The sequence below is a fragment of the Silurus aristotelis genome (genome assembly GCF_946808225.1).
Source record: "Silurus aristotelis genome assembly, chromosome: 25".
NCBI classification, from domain to species: Eukaryota; Metazoa; Chordata; class Actinopteri; order Siluriformes; family Siluridae; genus Silurus; species Silurus aristotelis.
The window spans coordinates 16827571-16854435 of NC_139598.1; the positions used below are offsets into that span (position 1 = coordinate 16827571).

Sequence of the window (26865 nt, forward strand, 5' to 3'; positions counted from 1 at the left end):
TTTCACAATGGTTCGCGATGACATCGTTTTTGATAATTTTTTATTTACATTTTGCTAATTATTTTACTAATTGCTAACCCTTTCATTGTCTAGAAGTTCCACAGGTCCACACGTGTAGCAAGCGTGTAGCACGTAATCTTCTATACATTACAGTAGCTAATAGTAATATGTTTTACAGTTGAATTGAATCTGTAGGGTTTCTGGATTTCTAATATCTTAGAGCTACAGATGCTCATTTAGATCACTCTGATTATCAACAAAGCCCAGAAGGGAAAAGTCTATTTACATTTATCTGCAATAAACCATGAGAAGTTTTTGAAAAGTTTTAAAGCAGTTCTCCTCATTTATTATTTTTTTTCTCCTGCAGATCCCCTCCACCATCCGCTCCATCCACCAGGACAAGATCCTTTCGCTCCGGCAGCAGACGCAGTTCCTGTGGGAGGCGTACTTTTCCTCCGTTGAGAAGATTGTTCTCACTACGCTGGAGGTACGGTACACACTTCCTCTCCTGGCGATCGATGTACATCCTTCACTGCATTTAAGACGTCCCTTCATTAAATTTTAAGGCTCCGCAAGAAGTAATGGCGCTATGCAGGTCTGTAACGTTACAGACGACCGGCTCCTCTGCTTTCCTCCCGTTTGACTTGATTAATCACCGAGTCAGGAGCTCTATTCCTGAAGGAGCTCCGGTTTCATGCACTGTTCTGGAGGAAGTATCCGAGGCTCTCTGGGTAAAGGAAACCCAGGACTGGCCTCACCGTCACTCACAGGCATTTATTGCCGAGAAATGAAACGGGGTGCAAACAGATCCAGAATGTTAATCTGTCCATATGGAAATGGTTTTGGTTCCTCCAGGTTCTCCGGTTGCTTCCAGAAACAGGTTAGAAGAGGTACTGGGGTTCTATTCTTGCCCCTGAGATCACTTCACCTCAGATCATCTAGAGTCCTAAACCTGCTCATTCCACAATCATTAGGTCACAAATTATCATCACAAATGCTATATGGGAAAATTTTTCTAAAACAGTATGCGTCTGGAAATGCGTCTGGAAATGCGTCTCCGAATCCAATTCCAGTTTTTGCCATTTGTTACAGAATCCTCTATCTGGTATGGTTTATATGGTTATCTGATGGGTGTCATCTCTGAAGACCATACCGAACATCACTCAAAGATAGGGAAAAGTGTGTGTGTGTGTGTGTGTGTGTGTGTGTGTGTGTGTGTGTGTGTGTGTGTGTGTGTGTGTGTATAAACCAATAGGGGAAAAAACTTGATTCATTGCTTTTGTCTATAGGAATTGTATAATTTTTGTCCAGTATGTTGCTAAGCAACCGAATCTTTTCCGGTAAAATATGTGGATGTAATGTTATTTAGCTCGAGAGGAAGGACATTACAGCAACGTTATTCCAGGTACGAGAGTTTCAGGCACTCCAAAACAAGCTGTAAGTACACGTGTGAAATGAGTGAATGGGGCGAGTGAGTCACGGTTGCACGCTCGGTCTTGCAGAGCAGAGAGTTTCACATGTTTTATTTATTCGATGAAGTCGTCCGAGTCGTTCTCTTTCGGAAGAACGGAATTTCAAGTTGTTCAAGGAATTTCAATTTTAAGAATTCACTCAATACAAGTGTTTGTTGTAGTATTGCTCCATGAATAGAATAAACTAAAAAAGTTCAATTTCCAGCTCCTTTTAGTTTCTCGCCGACGTTTGGAAACCTGCTGAGAAAGAAAAGAAGGAGCATAAATACACTCGTGTACGATCCACAAATGTAGACGCTCATTTATTACCCACTCATTCTGTTTTCACCTTCTCGAACAGAAGCTCTTCCACTTTAACCCGCGTCCAAACAACCAACGAAATAGATGCTGTGGTGGCAAATGACACCTGTTAGCACCTGTTAGTGTAAAGCAAATAAAACAAACGTGAAGGATTATTAGTGAAATGCGTTTATTTACATCGTAAATACACACACGCATGTTAACATTTGTCACATTAGCACCTGTTTACTGGCTTAATGCCTTCACAATGGCGGTTGGTTTGATTCGTGTCCACTGTTCGTTGCCGTCTCTCTCAGATCATCCATGACCGCGTGTTGCAGCAGCTGAGCCGCAGCAGTGCGATGTGGAACAACCTGCCCGGCGGCCTCTTCACCCTGCCGCAGTACTCCTCCTACCTGGGACACTTTCCTTTCTACTACGCCCCGCTCGGTGAGTCGCCCACACACTACACTCTCTCACACACACTACACTCTCTCACACACAAACACACACATGCTCGCACATCAAGTGTCAGTCCTCGAAAAAAGCTAATATTGGAATGTTAGCGTGAGCCTCGGGCATGAATCACACTTCATATCGCTTTCTAGCTCATATTTAATTTATTCTACTGTCGATCAAATAATAAAATCATGATAAATGTTCTAGGGGTTTTTGGTCTTCAGGTGGAAAAATGTATTGCTTTTATATTTTTATAAAGAATGATGTCTGTTAAATGAAAAATTGAAATCGAATAGGTTTTTTTTTTTCTTTTGTTTTTGATCATATTTTATATCAGGGATGTGCATCTCCATAACCGAGGTCGATGTGATTCGCATCTTGATGCATAACCGATGACACGATACATATGAAGCAGCTACCGATGAACCGATTCACGATTTCGATTCGACACAATGCGATACGATGCGATGGAATAAATACGACGCTCCGCACCTCAATGTGGTGCAGAAAGTTTTTATTTCTTTGGTTCAGACAGACAGAAAATCATCAATGTACTATTAATAAATAACATAGAAGCAGACGCTCTTTTTTTCTGTTGTGTCTCCAGGAAGTTACAGCTCTACCTCTGCCATGTTAATCTGTATTCTATGTGACTCTCAGGACGCCTCGGCCTCCGTAGTGATGCGATACGTCATGTTCACGTAGCAGCAGCGGTGCTGAGAGAACGCGCTCGAGAAACAGTTTAGCGTCGAGTTTAGTCTGATCGTTAAGTGTCAACAATATCGATGCACAATTTTTAAGTAAAAAGAATAAATTTTTCAGTAATTTGTTAATTTGTATCGTAAATTCCGAACTATTAATCGCACCCAAATATAAGCCGCACCCACTGAATTTTACAAAGCTTTTTATTTTGAATATAAATAAGCCGCACCTGTCTATAAGCCGCAGGTTCCTACACTGAAACTAATGAATTTTACACAGGCTTTAACGAAAGACAGTGTCTGTTACACGGCTTGTATCTAAACAGTAGCCTACCAAGAAAGTCATTGTTCACCGTCTTCCTCCTTCCTTTCACAACTATTTCTCTCGGGAGTTTATCTTTTGGCATCGTCGTGTGTTTAAAAATCACCATCGGTGAATCTTTTCTCCCGATGCCGTGCAGCTCAGAACACAGGTGAAGTGTGTTTTCATGCCCGGTTGTTTTCAGCGTGACGAATGATTCTCATTTCCTGTAGACAGTCCGAGTGAGCGGCAGGTCAAACGTCAGAGGAACATCATCCATATTTATGATGTGGTGCGGCCCGATTCAGTGGGAGCGCATCTGATTTCATATAAAGAGTTTCATTGGTTCACCTGAACCTGTTCACCAATTTCATTGGTCTAATGTTATGGGGCTCAGTTTTTTGCCTGAAGCTTGTAAAACCGGGAAAACCCCAGGAAAAATCCATAAATTAGCCATGAATTAGAGTGGGGGAAAAAGTAGCGGCTTATAGTCCGGAAAATACAGTATATCCTATATTTTTTTTTTTTTTTTTTTTTAAATGTGGATAATTAATTCTTGTAAAAATGATGTGCTTGAAAAGGGAAATATCGCATTTTCCATTTACAGCATTTGGCAGACACCTTCATCCAGAGACAATGATCTCATGTATTTATATTCACCTGTGCAGCTTAGGGTTTAGGTCCTTGCTCAAGTGCCCAGTGTCGCCATCCTGGTAGCGCTGGGACTTAATCGTTCAACTTTCTGATCAGCAGTTCGACGTCTTAACCGACGAAAAAACATCCCCCATTTTCAGTTTGAATGAGAGGAAAATTAGAAACTAATTACAGAAGAATAAATGATTGCGTTTCTATTATTTCAACAAATAAATCTGCCGGTAGTTACAATGAAAAAGCGATCATTACATTTAGTCCATTTTTTGCCCGTTATCTTAAGGGGTGCTAATATTTTTCAATCTCATTGTAGGATTTTATTTAGACCTATTTTTTTTTTTTTTTTTTTACGCTAGTTGCTAATTACTGTTGTTTGCAAGTAATGATTTTTAAATTAGTTGTTTGCGTTTCCCAGAGGACCAATTAAACTTTGCCACAAATAACGAGTTTTTTCAGGAGGCTGCCTGGTCCTAGCCTTGTGTAATTACTGTGTCTGTGTGTGTCCATGTGTGTGTCCGTGTGTGTGTCCGTGTGTGTGTCCGTGTGTGTGTCCGTGTGTGTGTCCGTGTGTGTGTGTGTGTGTGTGTGTGTGTGTGTGTGTGTGTGTGTGTGTGTGTGTGTGTCCGTGTCCGTGTCCGTGTGTGTGTGTGTGTGTGTGTGTGTGTGTGTGTGTGTGGTGTCTAATGAACTATAATGCACAATATTCCGATAAAACAGTCGGTTATGTGTTAAAGAAAAACCTGTATTTCTACAGTTAGGAGATTTATCAGTAATCTTGAACTGCTTGTATGCAAGAGTCATCGGATTCTTGATGCAATCGCACAACGGTGTCAAAATGAACTTCATCCAAGAGTCGAGAGCTGATGAGATACACGCCTCTGTCCTCAGGTATCAAACCACATCAGAGGTTCACAGCAGTGATCCACGCTGTAACGCCGCTGGTCTCGCAGTCGCAGCCCATCCTGAAGCTGCTCGCCTCTGTGGCCAAATCCCAGTACTGTGCTCAGGTACGGATGTGATCTGTCAGTCTGGTTCAGGAAATCAATCAATAGCTGGATAATAGAGAAAAAAGAAGGGATATAGGAGTTGGTATCAAAAAGTTGCGCGACTAGTTTTGTAACACGCCAACAGGTGGCAGCACACGGCTGCACGCACAGTCACAGGGAGCACCGAAAGACATTGTCCTGTGTAAATCAGGAGCTGTGCTCGAATGTGACTCTCAGCACACTGATCTATTAATAGAATGATATTAATGACTCAAACACTGAATGATTTCTATTACAATCATCATGAGCCTAAAAGCCTCTTAAAAAAATCCACGTGTGCTGTGGCGAGTTCGAGTCTGGAGTTTCTTCATCATTTATTCCTCTCTAAATGTTTTGTTGAACTGATGCTGAACTGTGTGTTGGTGATCAGTAGATACACCAAGCGCCAATCAGAACAAGTTTAAAACAGAGCGAGCGCTCGACCCTGATTGGTGGATCGCTGTGTGTTTGACCAGTTAAGTTTTTTTCCACTACAAATAAAATGAAACGACCGATTTTGTAGTTGAGTAAAAATTAAATATTTGAGTGGACTTGTGTGAAAAAAGCTACTCAAGCACACATTTACTTTGTTGCTGTCGAAAACTGCAATTGTGTGCAAGTTTGCGGCAACAGTTAGGGTCAGGGGTCAGCATACCTCTCCCCATGCAGTCTTTAGTCATTTGGTTTTACTTAATTCACTTGAGTCATTTGGTTCGATTGAGTCTTTTGGAGTCTAGACACCAAACTAGTGTCCTCACATGTTTTGCACATTTCAATTTCTTTTTAGATAATCGTCCTGTGGAACTGTGACAAACCTCTTCCTGCGAAACACCGCTGGCCTGCAACCTCTCAGCCCATTGTCGTGATTGAGAGGGAGAGTAAGGTGAGAGCTATTCCTTACCGTAGACTGTGAGAATGATCACTGTTCCACCACTTCTACTGGTGTTTCAACAAGTTCTTTAGGCAAGTGGCTGCAAATTAGAGACCGGCACTACGAATTGTTTCCTAGGTAACACCCAGTGCTCGGTGTGCCAAACCCTAACCCTTATCAGGTCAGCTACGTGCACCACTGGCAGATACCAATTCGCCACAACCTCCATGCTTTACAAGGATTTACCAGAACGTTCCGCTGTAACACACATGCTGCGGGGCAGCAGGCTTTCAAGTGGGCGCATACCGTGAGAAGGTTGCGAGCAAAGTCCTTAGTCATTGTTTGAGATTGTATGATTTGCTGATGTCTCCAGGTGATGAGCAGCCGTTTCCTGCCCTACAGCACCATCGGAACGGACGCCGTGCTGAGTCTGGACGAGGACACGGTGCTCTCCACGACCGAGGTAGGTGGCGCCACATCACGGTGGTTTATCTCACCGCCGATACGCTTTATCTCGGATTCCCTGAGCGTGATAAGAATTGTTCCAAAGAAAGATGAGGTCACATGGGATTTATATTTATTTTTTTATCTCCTAGGTGGATTTTGCCTTCAATGTTTGGCAAAGTTTCCCTGAGAGGATTGTGGGATATCCAGCCAGGAGCCATTTCTGGGATGTCAACAAAGAGCGATGGGGTTATACCTCCAAGTGGACCAACGACTATTCAATGGTGCTGACAGGAGCTGCTTTCTACCACAGGTACAAACCAGAGCATCACATCAGCATTATGTAAAATAACTTTAAAGCGTCTCAGTGTAATGTACTGTCTGTGGGAACTCATCATATGGTCATGATCAAGCCATGCTACTCTCCATGTTCCTGCTCTACACTGATCAGGCATAAGATTGACATTATAACATTCTGAGCGGTGAAGTGAAGAACACTGATGATCTTCATCATGGCACCTGTTAGTGGGTGGATTTATTTATTAGGCAGCAGGTGAACATTTTGTCCCCAAAGTTAATGTTAGAAGCTGGAAAAATGGGCAAGCATAAGAATTCGAGCGATTTTGACAAATTGTGACGTCTAGACGTCTGGGTCAGAGCGTCTCCAAAACTGCAGCTCTTGTGGGATGTTCCTGATCTGCAGTGGTCAGAATCTATCGAAAGTGCTCCAAGGAAGGAACAGTGGTGAACTGGCGACAGGGTCGTGGGCGGCCGAGGCTCAATGATGCACGTGAGGAGCGAAGGCTGGTCCGTGTGGTCCGATCCAACAGACGAGCTCCTGTAGATCAAACTGCTGAAGAAGTTCATGCTGTTGATGAGTGAATAATGAATAAATAAATCGAATGAATAAATAAAAACACTGTGTTTTTCGTCAATTTCTTCCCCCTAACCGAACCGTGACATAAAAACCGATGTCAGTACCGAACCCGTAGATTCTGTGTACCGTAACACTCCTGATATGTGACCAAAATGAACACCTTTCTCCCGACCTCACGTTCCTGTCTTTGTTTTATCTTTTTTGCCGTTTAGATACTACAATTACTTGTACACAAATTACCTGCCAGCCAGCCTGAAGAGCATGGTTGACCAGCTATCAAACTGTGAAGATATCCTCATGAACTTCCTCGTGTCTGCCGTCACCAAGATGCCCCCCGTCAAGGTCACGCAGAAGAAGCAGTACAAGGAGACCATGATGGGACAGGTACCGGATTCTCAAACCTTCTGTGCTCCAGGGGTGCTGTTTCATTTTATCTCATTTATACAACTGAGCAGCTATGGGGTTAAGGGCCTTGCTCAGGGGCCCATGAGCAGCAGCAGCAGCTTCTGAGCCAAACCTCTGTTTTTCTATCCCCTATACCTGACCTCAAATCTCCACTTCCACTCATCTGTTCCTCCAAGGGTTGCAAACGGGGTGGAAAATTTCCGGTTTATTTTTTCGGAAACTTTCTATGGGAATTTATTCCAAATTGGAAACTTACCATGAATTTATTATTATTATTATTATTATTATAGAAATTTATGGGAATTAATTAGGATTTTAAGGAAATGTATATGATACAGGTTTAATTAATTCCCATAAATATAAATGACATTTATGACTTTGATTTAAATGTTAGTATAATTTTGTTGCACAATAGTTTACACACCGCACAAGTTTTAAACTCCCCAAGATGGACAATTTCTGACAGTATTTTGTGTGCAGGATTCATGTAATTGATGTGTGTAATGTTATGGACGAATGCATGGTGCATGTAGGGGGCGTGGCCTCACGAAATTGCGAAGTTCACCAAGGTGACTTTTCTTTCTTTTTCTCCCCAGCAGACGTCACGAGCCTCTCGCTGGGCCGACCCGGACCACTTCACCCAGCGGCAGACTTGCATGAACAAATTTGCCAGCTGGTTTGGCAGCATGCCCCTCGTCCACTCCCAGATGAGACTGGACCCCATTTTGTTCAAGGACCAGGTGTCTATACTGCGCAAAAAATACAGAGACATCGAGAGACTCTGAGCGGAATCTCTGAGAAGCTTTCTTCTTTTCCAAAGGAGCACCAGAGTCCCGGGGGTCACCCCAGGCAGGGCGGAGGAGGTGGAACCCTCAGCAAATGGAGCGAGCTGGTCATGAGGGTGTGGATGGACGGTGCTTAATGAAGTCTTGCTGTCCAAATAATCGACCAGATATCATTGTGCTTGTCTGAACCACACCATTTGTTTTACACTACATCGGGGGTTCTTTTTTTGGCAGCTGGACCGGTTTGGCACATGACACACCACCACACACAAGGTTAAATCGCTGTGTATATCAGACTGCCATCCTGTTGTAATGCATGGCCAAGGCTAACCGTGACCATGGCAACCTTTGATGCGACAGGGAGCCCCACCCCCCCTCATACACACACATACACGTAACCACGCAGTTCTGGAATCCAACACAAAGCGAATATCAGGAGCCTGAAGGCTCATCAAAACGCATGATGGGATGCACTCTGTAGCTCTTACCTGCATGTGTGTCTCCTCAGCCTTCGCTCATGAGCGGTGTATCAGTGAAATCGCTCGCTACGTCCTGCCCCGGGGCTCAGAAATGCGACAATGTCACAGTGCCTGACCTTTTTTTTTTTCTTTAGGGTGCACCTGGGAGTCTGAATCGGATTCGAACGAATGCAAAAAAAAAAAAAAAAAGAAAAACGCCTCATGCTGCTTGTGTATCTGCCCAAAGTTCCCTAATTTTATTTTTTTTTCCTTTCCATTTTTGACGTCTTTTCTCAAGCTCTGAATCTCAACTAGAGATCATGACCTCGGCTCTTTATTTTTATTTATTTTTTGCACTCTACATTCTGAGCCGATGTGATTTTAAACACTAAGACATTCTTTCAAAAATTACGGTTAAGTACGTTCTTTTTTTTCCTTACTTTCCGAGGCTAATAATAACGCAGATTCTTGCCATCGATCTTTTTTTCACGTTTGATTTTACGTTTGATTTTACCGATTTGCACATGAAAGATTAAACATGAAGAAGTACGCCGGAGAGTTTACTGTGGTCATTTTATTTTAATTAAGGTATTTTTTGGTCCGTGTGCCTTCTGGTTATTAAATTTTTTTTTTGGAAAGAGAATGAAATGAAAATTAATAAAAAGTATATTACATTTTATGATACAATAATCCGCCGCTTTACCGCGGTTCAAATCTGGCGCCCCCTCTGGTTTTCCGCGGAATTGCAGAATGTCACAAACTAACTAGTTTGGTTGATTTTTTCGGTTATCGCACGATCAAACAAAAAAACTTATAGGGAATTGTTTTAATGGACTTTTAATAAAAATGTATTAATACAAATTTAATTATTAATTATAAAATGAGGTAAAATGTTAATACTGCGCGGTACATGTGCTCACTATAAATGTGATACTGTATTTTTTTTTACGAATTTACACAAAATTCATCTCGCTATATTCTGGCAAATGTTTTTTGGGACCCAGTCGAGGATGATTTACGGCTTAAAGAATACAAAAAATAAAGCATTTTTGGTATTTTCGTGAAAAATGGCGTTTTTTCGTGAAAAAAAAAAAAACGGGGAATTTCTCTGTTTCAGAATCAACCTACGGAAATAAGACGTATTATTTTCCCATTACTTTGTGCACGGAAAAGAAAATCAAAGGGAAACGATTTTACAAAGAAGTTGACCGCAAACTTACTAACAAGACTAAAACTCTTAACCAAGAACACACAAACTCACATAAGCAATATAACATAACGGACAACGTAGCATCGACGCATAAGTGCTGAATTAACATCAAAGCATAACAGTATTAGCAGTTTAATAATTAATTGGAGACGCTTAAGATGTAAGTTACGGATTGCGTGTTAATACGCTTTATGTCATTAGATGGACATCTGTTCAGTCCTCGCCATTGGGTCATATATTAGTAAATATTGTAACTATCAATACAATAAAAATCGACATAAAATAACTTGTACCTAATTTAAAAAGATATTAAGCGCGTATTAGGTAGCGTGATTACCGCTATAGAGTCTATAAGCTCATTCTGATCTGTCACTCGAGTGTCGTATTGTTTCTGCGGTTCTGCAAAATCAAGCATTTTACGTTTTAGTTTCCCTTTTTATTTATTTTTTCCGTGCGTCTACGAAGTAACGAACGTTTTCCGTAGGTTTGTTCTGGGGTATTAGAGGAAAATAAAAATAACGGTCCCTTTTCGTTTTTTCACATTCTCTCTTTCTAAAACGGAAATCTAATGGACAGAAGATACACGGACCTTTTTTTTGTTTTTGTTTTTTTTGTTTGTTTTTGTTTTTTTGTTTATTTACAATTTTATTTTTATTTCTTACGCAAGTTAAGGAAGTCGAATCGAAAGAGGGAACGTTTTTCTGTGATCAGGATTTTGAACGGTTTTAGAGGAAGGGGGGGGGGACTGAGGGAAGGGTGGGATCAAGAAAACTTTTTTGGTAAAGAAGTTATTTATCGTCGCCGATCACTGTCTCCGTTTCCTGTCAAAGTGCTGAAAAAGAGAAAAGAGAAAAAGCACCCCCCCCCCCCTCGCCCAACCCCCCCCAAAAGATTGTATGATTGTAGCCTTAAAGTATTAAAACAAAAAAATCGTCTTTAATATTCATCAAACTTCTCATACTTTAGTTCATCAGATTAGATCAGATCAGACAGGTTTATATTCGTTATACTCATGGAGGCCAAGCTGAGGCTTTTTTTTTCTTTTTTTTTTTTTTTAAATAAAAGTATATCACAATCAACAATTATATATTTTTTTTTACTTCAAAACTCGATACAGTGCCATTCATTTTTCCTTTACAAGATTAGCCAGAAATCAATCTGTCATGTAGTTAAAATAATTGAATCACAAATCTTTGGGTGGAAAATACTAAATAAAATAAAAAACTAAAACAATAATCCAGTCCAAAGCCCAGAGTTCGACCGAACGACTATGGAAAGTTCGACGCTTTCCACGCGTCACGCTCTGTCTGCTTTCGGACGTTTTCTCGTAAGATCTCGTAAATTACACGAACAGTGCCTTTCCTCGAGACGCTTCCGAGTGGTTTTTTTTTTTTTTTCGGTTCGACCCCTAACGGAAATCGCTCACGTCCCCCCGTTCCTGGGCGGCGTCACGTGATCAATTTGACTTTTCTTTTTTTGTCTAACACTGGACTTTTCTTTTCATCTTATTGTTGCAGCAGCATTATGTTGTACTGACATTCCTACATGTTTGGTAGGAAAACTTCGCTGTGACGTCTCTGTTTTGTTTTGTTCTGTTCTGTGATCGCACTTCCTCTACGTGTACGTGGAATCGTGGCGCTTCTTTGCCCGGTACGTAATTCAGTGACATTATTTTACAACAGTTACCAACAATAATTAAGAACAAATGACAGTTTTTTAAGAATGGTTTTATAAAAAAAAGGAAAAAAGGAATAAATACTATTTGCCTAAGATTGTCTTTATTGTATTTTTTCTTTTTTATTTCATTACAGCTCATTATAATGTGCCATATAACCCATTCATATTATATAGAACTGAATAATGTAGTAATACCCAATAACATAATATACAAAAAAAAAATTGGGTTTTATGAGTAAAACCCAATTTTATTCAAAAATCCTGGACTCTATAAACACCTAAAACATCCCATTCCACATGTAGTCCCCATTTGGTCTTATAGAAACCTCCACTCTTCTGGGAAGATGTTCCACTAGATCAGGGGTCTCCAATCTTTTCCAGAAAGGGCCAGTGTGGGTGCAGGTTTTTATTCCAACCAAGCAAGTCCACACCAAATTCTACCTGTTCAAATCTAATGATCTTCATTATTAATGACATTATTAGTTTGTGATGGAAAACCTGCACCCACACTGGCCCTTTCTGGAAAAGATTGGAGACCCCTGCACTAGATTTTGGAGTTTGCTCGTGGAGATTTGTGGGAGATTCCAAGTCCGAAGCCCAAGGCACTTTCCCGCTCTGCCTATAGATGGCGCCGATCCTGATCCCACTAACTGCCCTTGAACTGTCAGCTCAAAACGTACTAGTTCGAGAGGGTATTCTACCAGAGATTATGCCAGAGACTGACCATGAAAGAAGCTAAGTGTTGGACACCAGTGTTGAACAGTAATAAAGTAAATGTAATTCGTTGTTTGTTGTATCTGTATTTTAACGTAAGTGTTATTTGGAGAGACTTTTTCTTTTCACTTCACTACATTTCAAAGTCGAATATCTTCCTTTTTCATAACTACGTTTTGCAAAATCAGTCGTTTCTTTTTATTTATGAGGATAAAAACTTAACCGGTAAAACACGCAGCAATCGACCAATCAGGGTCGAGCGCACGCTCTGTTTTAAACTCGTTTTGATTGGCGCTCGGTGTATCTACTGATCACCAACATACAGTTCAGCATCAGTTCAACAGAACATTTAGGGAGGAATAAATGATGAAGAAACTCCAGACTCGAACTCGCCACAAAATCTAATTTTTAAGTAGTTTTTGGGGATAATTGTAATAGAAATCATTCTATTAATAGATCAGTGTGCTGAGAGTCACATTCGAGTCTTTTCACACAAACTGAGGTGATTAAAGAGTCTTGTGATAAAATTATAATAGGGACATTATAGTTATAATAAATTATAGTACTTTGTATACTTAAGTACATTTGAAGGAAAAAACTTTTGTACTTTTACTCGAGTGAAGGTTTACAGGGACACTTTTACTGGAGTCACATTTTACCGTATACTTTAACTCAACTACATGGTTTGTGTACTTCGTCCACCACTATAGAAGACGAAATTTAGCAGGTCTGCAGTGTTAAATAAAGCGAACTAACTGTGCCAAAGGAACCAATAGCATCAAGACAGTTGGTTTACTGTGGAAAAGTAGACACTTGGAGAGAAGACCATCATTGTACATAAAATCTAAAACAAAAAGTGTGAATGGAGCTTAGGATATATTTTAAACTCTGAAACTACATCACAGGTTGTTCTTTGTTTGGAAAAACAAATTCATAAAAAAAAAAAAAAAAGGAAGATGGTGGAGAAATCAATGTAAGTCGATAGGGGGCACTTAAGACCAGGAAAGGGGTTGAACATCGATATGTATGGATTACTAGATATAATATGGACTGAGAAGGTGCAGTGGGTTTGAGTCGAAATGGAAGTACCTATCAAATGAACCCCTGATCAGATAAACTTGATGTGACATCATTGGAATGGGTTTGAAGCAGGGAAAGGGTTTCATCCAAGGGCTTGTTGAAGTTACAGCCTGAAAGACAGACTGCTTTTTCTTGCGTCATGTAAAATTCAGCTAATTCATAACCCTGCACGTCCACGCTGAACCCGATCTCATGCAAATCTTCATGCAACTGGTTTACAAGCACAAACTGTGCATAAATAAGGAAATCAAGGCTGCTGGCTGTCTCGGCTGCTTGGCTGCGATTGAACATGACAGCCCAGGCATACTGTAATCGTGCCGGGCATAAGAGCTCGTCTTGTTTTTTTTTTTGTTTTGTTTTTTAAAAAGCATTTTGGTGGCAGCTCAGAAAGAATCGCAACCAAAGAGCAGTTCAGTGAAACATACAGTGCACCACAGGAATCCTAATGAAAACTCTACTGACTAAATGTATTAGACGAGTGTTAAGTCGTATTGCGTAACGGTTTAAATTAGATTCTGTGTATAATATTACAATAATAATACAAAGATTTCTACACCGATGGATGGATGGATGGATGGATGGATGATAGATAGATAGATAGATAGATAGATAGATAGATAGATAGATAGATAGATAGATAGATAGATAGATAGATAGATAGATGGATGGATGGATGGATGGATGGATGGATGGATGGATGGATGGATGGATAAGTAGATGGCTAGCTAGTTCTATGGATGGATGGATGGATGGATGGATGGATGGATGGATGGATAGATAGATAGATAGATAGATAGATAGATAGATAGATAGATAGATAGATAGATAGATAGATAGATGGATGGATGGATGGATGGATGGATGGATGGATGGATGGATGGATGGATGGATGGATAAGTAGATGGCTAGCTAGCTGTATGGATGGATGGATGATAGATAGCTGGATGGATGGATGGATGGATGGATGGATGGATGGATGGATGGATGGATGGATGGATGGATGGATGGATAAGTAGATGGCTAGCTAGCTGTATGGATGGATGGATGGATAAGTAGATGTCTAGCCAGCTGGAAGGATGGATGGATAGCTGAAAAAATAGATGGGTGGATTGATGGATAAGTAGATATCTAGCTGGATGGATGGATGGATGGATGGAAGGATGGAAGGATGGAAGGGTGGATAAATGGATGGATGGATGTATAGAAAAATTCATGCTACAGCATCTAAAGGCACAAGTGTGTTACTTCAAGTTTTTAGCAACAGTCTGGGAAAGAATCAACTGTAGCAGAAAAATTCAGGTGTTCAAGTGGAGTTTTATTGTCATTTCAGCCATTAACATTCAGCACAGCACACAGTAAAATAAAAGTGTTCCTCATGGACCAAGATACAAGTGCAAACAGAGCACACAGAAATTGTCCAGCTAATAATAAATAGTGGAAGTTTAAACAGTCGTTAATTTAGCAGTAATTATTAGTGCAAAAAACTTTAAACAAATAATAAAAAGGAGCTATATCCTGACTATTTTCCATATGATAAAAACCCTAAGAAGTCAAAGGGCTGCTGGTGAGTAGAAAAACACTAAATATCCACAGATTACACCCTGGTTGCACACATATTTGGGAGGAAAGAGTTCTTTGCTTTCGAATTTAGAAGGAAAAAAAAAAGGATTTGGCATATGGGTTCTCATGGAGCAGAAAAGAAAAGAATTGTGAAGTTTCCAATCACATTTGGGATGCGTCATTATAAAGGTTACTCCTCAATGAAGATCACCAACCAGATATTAAAAGATGTTTGGGCTTTTCATTTACATAATGCAAATTTCTCAGCAATTAGTTCTCCTCCATCATGGCTGCTTAATACAGAGCCAAACGTAGCGAAGGACAAGACACGGGACAAAACGCGATGCCAACTTTAAGTCATGATTCATTCTGGGAAACTGTGAAATCTAACCACAAAATCTCAGCATGATTTATGGCACTGTGATCAAAGGCCTGTGTTGGGATGCGAAACGCCGAAACCGTTCCAAGATTATCACTCAGCCTCGAAGACGTTTTCATGGACGCCTTGTTTGTTGAGCTCATATTAATTGATTTTATGATTTGGAAGCCCGATCCTATTCTTTCTCTCCAAAAACTTTTTTTTTCCCAAAGACTGCAGTGCTTTCTTGGAAATTTGAGATGGATTGAGCTGACAAAGAGATTTGTATAACATTTCCTAAGAAGCTCACATTCATAAATCATCATAACCACAATGAGAATTCTTTGTAAGTCGATAATGGGGTTTAAACAGCGCTGCGTGAAGAAAGAATACGTCGTGAATTCTACGTTCTGATTGGTCAGAAACTGCTCGAGCGCTAATACAGGACTTCATGGATAATCGACAAATATAAAAAATTACTCTTAATAAATAAAACTTATTTTTTGTTATTAAAAGTATCAGTTGTTTGCTATGAAAGAAGTTACAAATAAATATTTCATAAAGTGCTGTTATCACTTTTGAGTACCAGTCGTAACTGTAACTTCATCACACGACTCTGTTGTTAATTGTTTTCCCAACATGCCCTTTCATGTTTTATTCCTTTCTTGTAAAATGCTCATAAAAAAGTAATTGCTGCCAAATAACAAAGAATTAGAGGTACAATTAAAATAATACAGAAATACGGCTCCTCGACCTTCGCAAGAATTTCCCACATGTATTGCTACAACAAAGGCCTCGATGTTTATAAAATTGCTTTTTATAGTTGAGCGCTTGGATCAGCTTTTGCTTTAAATCCCAACAAGAACGTTTGATCAAAGCCCCATAAATCATGCTGGGATTTTTTTGTGGTTAGATTTCACAGTTTCCCAGAACGAATCATGTGGCAAATTGGCATCGCTTTTGTCTTTGGTTTTCAGGACAGGATTTTTGTCTCTCGCTATGTTTCAGTATTGATAGATGATAGCTAATCTGTGATGATTAGCTTTAGCGAATGAAACCAGACTAATGCTGTTCCCTGTCGAGTCACAGTTTAGTGAGAGAAACCTGTTTCTCTATACGAATTTACACCAGAGTTTAGAGTGTACGTATAATATTCACAAGCATGCAGAAGTAAATGGTCTTCATTTAGATGAACCTGAAACACTTTCTTTGGTTTAAACCGGTTTAAATACTTCATAATAGCAGGTCCTTTTTTCCATTAAAGTAATTCTGATGGATGAATGTATACGGTTGCAAAAGAGTGGAAATTTTCCAGAAATTTTCCAGAAACTTTCTATGGGAACTTAATCTGGGCAATTTTGAAAATATTTAAAATTGGAAACTTACTAGGAATTAGTGGGAATTGATGAAAATGTATAGGAATTAATTAGAAATTTGGAAAAATTTATATAAACTATCATATACAAACAAATTTTGTTTGGTTATTAGCTAACATGCAATCAAACTAATACAGATTTTAAAAGAACATTTCTGACTTAAATGTTAGTAGCATTTTGTTGCACAATAGTTTACACACAGCACAGCAGGATGTTTTCAACTTAAATGTATGAAATATTTATGCAATTTACATGAATCCTCACCAAGATGTCATCCTGCAAGATTTTTTTTTAAACAACTTTTAAGTTCTCTGCTATAGGCTAACCTGCAATTTTGCAAATTCCCAGTTTATTCCAATGAATTCCCATGAAAAGTTTCCAAACTTGAAAATTCTCAGAATTTTGCAACCCTGTTGATTCAGTCTGAGATCATTGGTTTTGGGAACCAGCCAAAAGCATACTGATTTAATGTAAACTGAAGGATAACTGGGATTGTTTGTTGGTGGTGTTTAATAAATAAACAAAAAGTGATTATTAGGCAAATTCCTGTGGTATAAGATGAATAAAAAACGTTGTGGCATGTTGCAATGGGAAAACAATCAACTTTAGGGTCGTAACTACAATTGTATTAATGTTTTCCTATAACAGCACAAGGTAAAATAGCAATTGTTGAATCAATTGTAGCTCACCCACTTGCCACAAACTTTTCCAACATACTCAGCTGCGAGTGTCCAAAGTCCTTATTTGAATGAATTTGATTATTTCAATATTATTTATTGAACTGTCCAGTGTCATGATTATGTAACTGTGTGTACTTTTTCCGCCACAGGAAAGTCTTCATGAATAGGTCTTTGTGCTTTCTGGTTTCTCTGTAATAAATCAACAGGAACTCATTTGTTTTGTTCCACCACATGAAACGTAAATAAAAATTTAATTTGCTGTGGACTAAGAATTAAAAAATACCCTGTTAGATGTTACATAAAAAATCTTCTGCCTAAAAGTGGTAACTTCTCACTTCGCTTGTGACTGGCTGGGTGATCTTACCACATTACTACTCTATTTTAATAAAAACTGTTTTCAAACTTTCCAAACTCCAGTTTAACTTTTCCTGGAAAATCTGTCATGAGAATGGCCTTTTAAATATACCTGAGACCAAATCATGGCTCTGTCAGCCATTGTGGAATAAAAAAACACATTAAATCCACAAAAAAATATATTTGAGCTTGTTAAGTTTGCTACAGATGCGGGTTGTGAGCTCTGACTAGCGCGATCTCTGACCATCCAATCAAATGGCTTGAAAATTTTGACCTTATTGTACGCCAGCTAGAGGGCCCTGGTGTTGCTGACTCGAATCTGATTGGTTAAAGCAACAGCTTCATTGATATGCACTTTATGCCACAGACACCCGCACTGTCGATTCTGAAGGCCTCACGACAGATTCCTTTGACTCAGGCAACACGTGATGGTCGAAGTCTGATTGAATAGAAACTCCAGCATAAATCTACACTCCTAAAAGCAGCGCAACTAGGAGAAAAGATATAACATGGAGAGAATAGACTATTGGGAATGATTTAATACATATTCATGGTATAATTATTTTAAAATATGCAGTAAGTCAGCGATTTAGAGAAGACCTTGCTGGCCCTGGTTAATGTTATACATACCAATAATTTTTTTTATTTCACTATTAATATAATGTATAAATGGGAATGTAACACAGGTCACCGTAATGCAGAATCGGTGGGAGTGTATTTTATCGATGAATAGAAAAAAAGTGAACGTCAATCAAATGGAAATCGGATATAAAGTTTATATTTGTATGAGATGAAATGATCTATGACCATGGCCATGGGAATTCTTAAAAAAAATACAAATAAAAAATACATTTGCTATAAAAATGAAATGATATAATTCTAGATCATTTATTTATGGTTATTTGTACTTTTAATTTGTGAGAAAGACAGAAAAAGGGTGATTTTTTTTAGTGCAGCGAATTTCTAAGACAACACTGCCATCTTCCCTCTACATTTCCCTCTGTCGTTGCAAAAAAAAAAATGGCCGCCATTACAGCCGCAAAAGAGAGAGGGCGGTAAAGAAGGCCCTTTTTTAATGACGATTTTGCGTCATTAGTCGATCCAGCCAATCAGCGCACGGATCTTAGAGTGCTACTCAGGTTTCGCACTGTCAGTCAAAGTGTTAGGCCCCGCCCCCGGTCGAAATTTTGACCGTAAACATCCCGCTGATTTTGAACGCGGGAGGAAGAAGAGGAAAAAAAAAAAAAAAAAAGCGGCCGCCATTTTGGTTCGATTCAATGAGAGGGACGAAGAAGGAGGGAAACAAGTTATAAACTTCTCTCACGGCTGGGAAGGGAGACATTCTCCCGCTCCGGATTATCACGGATTAATTATTGGATGGTAAGTATATAAAACATGTATTTAATGCGAATTAACGAACGATAAAAAAAGTCGTATTTTGTCTTCCCCCCCCCCTCACAACCACTTGCTAGCTGCCCAGTTCTATAGTCATATCGGCGAGGCTAATTTCCTCTAGCTAGCATGTTTTAGCAGCTAATCTAGTCTTATTTCACTTTATTACGACTTGATATTTTATGCACCCGGAAACGTGTATAAATATATAATCTGCTTATTTATACTTCATTAAAATCTGTAATATTTGTGCATGTTTGTTTTAAAGAACAGACTAGCGGGATCGTGTTTGTTGCTAGCAGGCTAATACGCTAAACCTGTCGCCCCGCTAGCATGCTTTTCCTCCTCTAGCTGTTTTATTGACTTGTAGGTTCGGGGAATTTGTAAGTGTACTTGTTTTTTTTACACTTTAATTTTTTGGGGGGGCTAAAAGGGAAAGAAACAGTTGGTTTAGAGTCTGTTTTAAGGCGCTCTGTGTGTAATTTGGTTGGTGCTTAATTCGCTCGGAGGACTTTTCAACTGGTGCAGGAGGATTAACGTTCAAAAGCTCCAGACATAAAAAACAAAAACAAAGCAGGCTTTATTGTAGAGATTGGCTTTATATATATATATATATATATATATATATATATATATATATATATATATATATATATATATATATATATATATGTATGTGTGTATATATAATATATAAATAGGAATGCATTGAATAAGTAAACAAATTTAGAAATGACATTTTCTATAAACACATTATTTTAACAAACATTATATTATACAATTTTCTAATGACAGACGTGTGTGTGTGTGTGTGTGTGTGTGTGTGTGTGTGTGTGTATGGGGTGTAACGGTACACACCTCGGTTTTAAAGTCACGGTTTGGTTCATTTTCGGTACGATTGTGGGGATGCAAAAAAAGTTTATTTTATTATTATTTTTTTTATTAACGCAGTTTATTATTTATAACATTTGTAAACAGTTTATTTTATAAACAATGCCTGCTCGGTTAGATAATATATAAAATAACATTTTAGAATATATAATGAAGAAAATCGAGTGAATAAAATGTATGCAATACTCTCATTATTATAGTGATTAAATTGACACAAATATATAAAATAAAATAAGTTTACATTTGTTAGACCTCATGTGTATAATACAGGTGTGTTAAAAATGTTAATTTTTCCTTAAGACATCTTCTACTTAAATGTCCTAGTGATTTTAATGTCTTCATTAGTTCCATCCTTTATAAGAAAAATTCTTGAAATTTGCTTCCGTTAGCCGTTCGCTATTCCTGGTTCACGTCTTAGTTGGATTCTTTTGCGTTTTTAATGCCTGTGTAAAAATTTCTGGTACGGAGCGAGTAGCCACAGTGACTGCGCTGACCCCAGTTTCTTTTATACCCCTGCCATCGCTGTGTATGTTTTCAAGTTTAAGAATAATAAGTTAAAAATGTGCTAAAAGTGCAGGGCAGGAGACTAAACAAACATTTGTTTCATGTGTGTACTATACAGAAATACATGTACTGTTACAGCTCTAATATGGATATGTAAATATTTACAAGACATACACATTCATAAATAAAAACAAGCTTTGGTATATTGTTATGCATATATAAAAAAGCAATATTTATTTTAATATACGGGAATGCAAACCCTGGTTAATAATAATTTACAGGTTTTTTTTTTCTCTAGTTCTAAATAAAATTTGTTATATCGAGTTTGATTTGGTTCATGTTGTTATAATCGTTATCTGTATTGTGCGCTGTGATTTGTTTCTTTGTGTCTAGGTGTAGCTGACCCTTGTGCATTTTGAGCAAACCCAGGGGCAATGTTTTACGCCCACTTCGTCCTCAGCAAGCGAGGGCCGCTGGCCAAGATCTGGCTGGCGGCCCATTGGGACAAGAAGCTGACCAAAGCCCACGTCTTTGAGTGCAACCTGGAGAGCAGCGTGGAGAGCATCATTTCACCCAAGGTGATCAATGACCTTCGTATACGTAACGGTAAAAGCTGAGTAGGCCTGTAGTCAGAAATACTTCGACAGGCATCGCTTTTTATTCTGCCTGTGTTTATCCGTATTAAACGGTATAACAGATATTTTTGAACACAAATATTCTTCTGACTCCAGGTGCTCACTTTGTATCCGACAGAAGTATAAAACGGCTTGAATGGAATAATATTGTCTACACAAAGAATGCAGGTTTTTATTGATTTATTTTTAAGAGTCATTTGTTTTGCAGGTAAAAATGGCTCTGCGTACATCTGGCCACCTGCTCCTGGGGGTGGTGAGGATCTACCACAGGAAGGCCAAGTATCTCCTTGCTGACTGTAACGAGGCCTTTATAAAGATCAAAATGGCTTTCAGACCAGGTATTGGCGAGCTTTAAGAGAGAACATTTAAAAGATGTAGTGTAATATGTAATATCTTAAGCACACTAAAGCTTGCGTTTGAAATCTGTGCCTCTCAGGGGTCGTGGATCTGCCCGAAGACAATCGCGAGGCTGCGTACAACGCCATCACCCTGCCCGAGGAATTTCACGACTTTGATCAGCCGCTTCCGGATCTCGAGTGAGTTCGGCTTTTAACTGTAAAATAATCACGGATGCAGTCTGCAAAAACAGGAGTTGATTTCGGGTGGCAGTTTCAGGAATGTTTCGTGGCTGTGACTCATCCTGACTTTTCTTCTTCTTCTTCTTCAGCGACATAGATGTAGCACAGCAGTTTACGCTAAACCAGAGCCGGGTGGAGGAGATCACCATGAGGGAGGAAGTGGGGAACTTGAGCCTTATGAACGACGAACACTTCGGTAAGAAAGAATTCCAGAGAGAAGATACCTCACCTAATTATTGTAAAAAAAATTCTTTTTTATTTATTGACCCACTATAACATGCTGGTTACCGACAGGCGATTTTGGCATTGAGGACCGGGAGATCCTTAGAGAGGAGCCTGCCTTTGAGGATACCGCCTTCATGCATGGATCCTCAGCTGCCAATCTCCTCCTGGAGGCGGAGCCCGGCCCCGCCCACCCTCCTGATAAGTCCGCTCATCTAGAGTATGACGACTTCGGAGACAACAATCTGGAGAACAGCGACGGCGGTATACTCGGTGAGGGCGCGGTATATAACGTCTCTAATGATAAACGCTTATATGCACAGTTGTTTTATTTACACACGTTCTTTTTTTATTATTATTATTCGCGTATTTTTAGTGGATAAGCTCTTGAGCGGCGATGGTGGTGGGGGGATATTTGACGATCCTCCGGCCATTACCGATAGCGTCATGATGCCCCCAGGCCACGGAGATGACGACGATGACGACTTTGACCACCTTTCGCGTAAGCTTACAAATGCTCAACTCTGTATGCAGAACACACACATTTTTAAATAGAGGATATAGTAGGACTGCTGCCTCACTAAATTCGATTGTTTTTTATATGATCGCATGTTTGAAGTGTTTTAAAATATTTGATATACACCTGAGAAATTTACAGCTGCACTACTGTTTGAGCTGCTGTAATTATTCAGCACTTTCTGACCAATCAGAATCGAGAATTCAGATAAATTAGAAAAACTCGCTTAACGGTAGCTTTTAACGAACATTCTTTTTTTTTTTTTTTTTTTTTTTTTGCAACTTTAACGTATTTGTTCAGCAAAATTTTTTTGGTTTTAGAAAGCTTTCTTTTTGTGAATGCTCACAGCGATGCTGCTCTTTGTCTGGCTGATGTTCTCAACGTGTTCTATCCTTATTCTGCTGTAATGTTTCCATCAGCGGCTGGAGCTCCGGACAGCCCCGATTCATGTCCGGTTGAGGCTTTACCCAACACTACAGACCAGACGGAGCAGACCACGCTGGTGCCCAATGAAGAGGAGGCCTTTGCTCTTGAACCCATCGACATCACCGGTAACAGGGCAAAAAAAGAGAAGTGATAATAGTATTGTGTTTTACAGTGTGGGTTTAGAAGTTCCAGTATCACAGGATTAATCCGCAACGATAGTTTATTGCTGTAACAAAGATCCACACTGAAGGTCTGCAGTCGTTACAAGAGCGGCCTCTAGAGGCAAATCACTGACACCCACGTGCCTTTTGTTTTTACTCCGAGGCAGCTCGGGAACACCATCATTTATTTATTTATTTACAATACATTTTATAATTATTTATTAATGTATTCATATTTATTTAATTTTGCACATTTCCAGAAATAAATTAAATAAATAAATTTAGTAAAATAAATAGTTTTATTTATTTTTTTTTACATAATTTTTGTTTTTATTCCATTTTAAAGGCTTTTTTTTTTTTTTTTTAATCATTAATCCGTACGATCCAACCTAGCTATCAGTATCTGTAAAATCCACCATCGACCTCTAATCGCAAATACTGGTCAGGAAATTTTTTGTTAAGCACACTGCTAGAAAGGGAGAAAAAAATGATCTGTTTATTTAAAACACCAAATAACTAACCTATATTTTCGGTTTTGTTGTTTATAATTAGTTTTAAATAATGCAAATTTTTTTCCTTAAGCTTGACTGTTTTTTTGAGTGGTCTTTCTATCCCCAGTGAAAGAGACAAAGGCGAAGAGAAAAAGGAAGCTGATCGTCGATAGCCTGAAAGAGCTCGACAGCAAAACCATCCGCGCTCAGCTGAGCGATTACTCAGATATCGTGACCACACTGGATCTGGCCCCGCCCACCAAGAAACTGATGATGTGGAAAGAGACCGGAGGAGTGGAGAAACTCTTCTCTCTGCCTGCCCAGCCTCTGTGGAACACTAGACTGCTCAAGGTACAACTTTACTCTGGGTTTATGGTAGAGGTCGACCGATGTGGGTTTTTCTCTGGCCGATATTTAAAAATCAGGGCGGCCGATTTATTTATGGCTGATTTATGATGCGTTTTCCCTCTGGATCTCATTAAATCTTACAGTTAATAAATAAGTTATACAGAAATTTGCTTAAGCATAACAATAAGCTAACAATACTGTTTCATAGTTCTATTCTTATTCTCTCTCCAAATGTAGCTTCATATTTAACCAATAAAATATACGGACTTGATTAAGAACGAAGGAAAAAAAAACGTAAAAGCCTGGGACACACCAAGCCGACGGTGATTAAACAAAATCTACGTGAATCCGTTAGTAATGATCGCGGCAGGTGTAAATGCTGCTCGCTTTATATATTTACTGTTCGGAAGCTGAATACAGACTACTGCCACCTGCTGGTTCAGGAGAGTTCTGTTCTCTCACCAAGCACAGAATGTACACACATGGTTTGGTGTGTCACATGCGCCTGTCTAATAATCGCCATGATTTGCAGCCCAATAGAGCAATGCAGATTAAAAACTGAATAAATAAAACACAAAAATTTACCCACTTGATCGCTGGCTGATTAACCCCTAATAGGTTATAAATGTATAAATTAATCCAGATCTGAAAAAAATAGATCCTCTAGTCTCATACATGATTGGAACATTTTTAGCAGTCATGTATGAATGCTGTGCTGGAGGTAAAACGATGGTGCGAGGGCCTCACTTTCTCCTTGTGCTCCGTAGATGTTCACACGCTGCCTCACTCCACTGGTGCCGGACGAGCTCAGGAAGAGGAGGAAGGGTGGTGAGGCCGACAGCCTGGAGGAGTTCCTGAAGGAGCTGGAGAACCCCGAGGTTCCCCGTGAGGAACCGCTGGGCCAAAGGACCGACATCATTGGTGAGAAGGATGCTGGGGAAAAAACTAAACAAATTCCCAAATATGAATTGTATTATTGTTTATGTATGGCACCAGACTTTTTATAAGAATTCTCAGTTTGCTTTAGTGCCTACAAATAATATTGCACAAAGTGAGAGCTACCACATGGCAGGCGTTCACAGCAGAAGATTTCACTGCCTTCACCTTTTTGTTGACATCGATTAGCTTTCTAACCATGATAGAATCTCGTCACAGTGATCTTAAATTCTGACATATGACAGTGTTCTTTTATATATATAATGCTTTTATATTTATAGATTTTTGCTACATCAAAAGCAGCAGCATCTTCATCCCAGGATCATTTTGGGCCTCCTTTACTCAAATGATCTTTTAGACTGTGTGTCTGTCGGTGTAGAGTTTGACCCTTATCTTCTGTGCAGATCAAACCATTGTTGAGGAGCCCAGCATGCTGCAGACCTCATCCATGGAGGGCAGCAGAACCACACTGGACGAGACCCTGATGCCTCCTCCTTCACGGCAGCGTGGAGTCAAACGCAAGTCCCAGGAGCCCGAAGCCGCTCTGCCTGTGAGTCTCGAGCGTGGCTTCTCCGGCAGGGTTTTATTTTTGCTCTGTAAACTGTGAACAAGAATCAAAAGTACGCTTCTATTTTAGACGATGAGCATACTGGACCAGTCCGTGCCTCCGGCGATGGAGCAGTCCGTGTTGTCCCAGCAGCTGGACATGCCTCAGGTTGACCTTCCTCCTGAGGACAGCGGCAACCTGTCGAGAATCGTGACTGAGTTCAACCTGCTGGGAGAGAAGAACAAGGACAAAGAGGACAGTGAGGAGGAAGATGAGGTGAGCTCTGACTTCCATATTCATCACTTTTGTTTTCGGTAGTCAGAGTTGATTTGAAATGTCTAGACGTAGTCATGCAAGTTTTTATTTATTTTTTATATAAATAACCGAAAAAATGAATTTTTTTTAATCTGATTCATAAAGGAGGGTGATGGACAAGGTGGCGACCAGGACCAAGAGGAGAGACGGTGGAACAAAAGAACCCAGCAGATGCTGCATGGACTTCAGGTACGTACGGGGCTCAGAAATGTGTATTTAAATATAACAAGCAGTTCATCTGATTCTGGTCATATCGTCCATCGTAAAAACAGGAGCCTGTGATCATTTTATAGCAGTAATAGAGATTCGTTCTTAAGATTTCTGGAGACGTTTTTTTGTTTCTTGCTGTGGAATGATATAAATGACTTGTTTACCAGCGTGAACTGAAGTGTGATTGGACTCTTGTGCGTTTCAGCGTGTTGTGGCTAAAACCGGAGCCCAGTCCATCAGCCTGCTGGAGCTTTGCAGAAACAACAACAAAAAACAAGCCGCCGCCAAGTTCTACAGCTTCCTCGTCCTGAAGAAACAGCAGGCGGTGGACCTGTCCCAAACCGAGCCTTACAGTGACATCATCGCCACGCCAGGTCCACGGTTCCACATTGTATAGATGCACGTTCTTGTCTTTTTAGCTTGTATTTAACACTTTTTACTGTTTCTCAGTCTTTTGTACCTATATATTGGGCTTGTTTTGGACCAATTTCGTTTGTTTTTGTTTTGTTTTTTTGTTTGTTTGTTGTTTTTTTTTTGTTTTTTTTTAGAGTTGGAAAGAGTCAATTGATCATGTAAAAAATTTTACTCCATTTGCATGTCAGTACCTTTTGTACCCCCATAACCTCAGTACCAGACTTTTGTTTCTTTTTTTTTTTTTTCCCTCCACAAATTGTTTTATCGGTATGGTTTTATCCAACTAGGTTTTACATCGAGATACTTCTTTTAGAATAGCTGTAAACATTTTTGCCTTTTTGGTAATATCATATTTGAGAGACAAAGGTTTATTTTTGGAAGTCTGGTGTAATTGTTGATTAATGCAAAAGCTCAGCATTTTGTATCTCTTTCAATGATGTTATTAAAGGTTTATTAAAAACAACTTTTTCTTGTTAGTTTTGTATGTTGAAAAAAACGGTTTTATTTGTTACACTTACATTTGCGGCATTCAGCAGACGCC

General features: G+C 39.4%; 2 protein-coding genes and 1 long non-coding RNA gene across 6 annotated transcripts in view; 2 read left to right on the forward strand and 1 right to left on the reverse strand.

Moving 5' to 3' along the window:
* ext1a (exostosin glycosyltransferase 1a) overlaps positions 1-11708 on the forward strand; it is a 59101-nt gene extending 47393 nt beyond the window's left edge. The window contains exons 4-11 of one of the 2 annotated variants that reach the window (XM_083529506.1): positions 368-487; positions 2069-2201; positions 4752-4870; positions 5676-5771; positions 6133-6222; positions 6356-6516; positions 7293-7464; positions 8082-11708. In XM_083529506.1, the coding sequence (XP_083385632.1) occupies positions 368-487; positions 2069-2201; positions 4752-4870; positions 5676-5771; positions 6133-6222; positions 6356-6516; positions 7293-7464; positions 8082-8270 (1080 nt within the window). In that variant the 3' untranslated portion in view covers positions 8271-11708. The remainder of the gene's footprint in view (positions 1-367; positions 488-2068; positions 2202-4751; positions 4871-5675; positions 5772-6132; positions 6223-6355; positions 6517-7292; positions 7465-8081) is intronic. The other variant, XM_083529507.1, reaches the window with a different exon arrangement.
* LOC310719639 lies at positions 1540-2060 on the reverse strand. Its single transcript, XR_014531538.1, has 2 exons — positions 1801-2060; positions 1540-1712 (listed from the first exon to the last, which is right to left on the reverse strand). It is a non-coding gene; the product is annotated as an uncharacterized lncRNA (long non-coding RNA).
* A 7249-nt stretch (positions 11709-18957) lies between the features above and the next one.
* Positions 18958-26787, forward strand: rad21a (RAD21 cohesin complex component a). Of its 3 annotated transcripts, XM_083529511.1 has the most exons (15): positions 18958-19117; positions 20643-20677; positions 20918-21102; positions 21368-21497; positions 21596-21695; positions 21827-21933; positions 22032-22232; positions 22336-22461; positions 22896-23027; positions 23682-23905; positions 24670-24823; positions 25243-25388; positions 25476-25661; positions 25806-25889; positions 26116-26787. In XM_083529511.1, exons 3-15 carry the CDS (start codon positions 20959-20961, stop codon positions 26305-26307), a joined length of 1926 nt encoding a protein of 641 aa, XP_083385637.1. In that variant the 5' UTR covers positions 18958-19117; positions 20643-20677; positions 20918-20958; the 3' UTR covers positions 26308-26787. The 3 variants fall into 3 exon arrangements, with proteins under 3 accessions (XP_083385637.1, XP_083385636.1, XP_083385638.1); XM_083529510.1 differs by lacking the exon at positions 20643-20677; XM_083529512.1 differs by lacking the exons at positions 18958-19117; positions 20643-20677 and adding an exon at positions 19233-19512.
* The last annotated feature ends 78 nt before the right edge of the window (positions 26788-26865 follow it).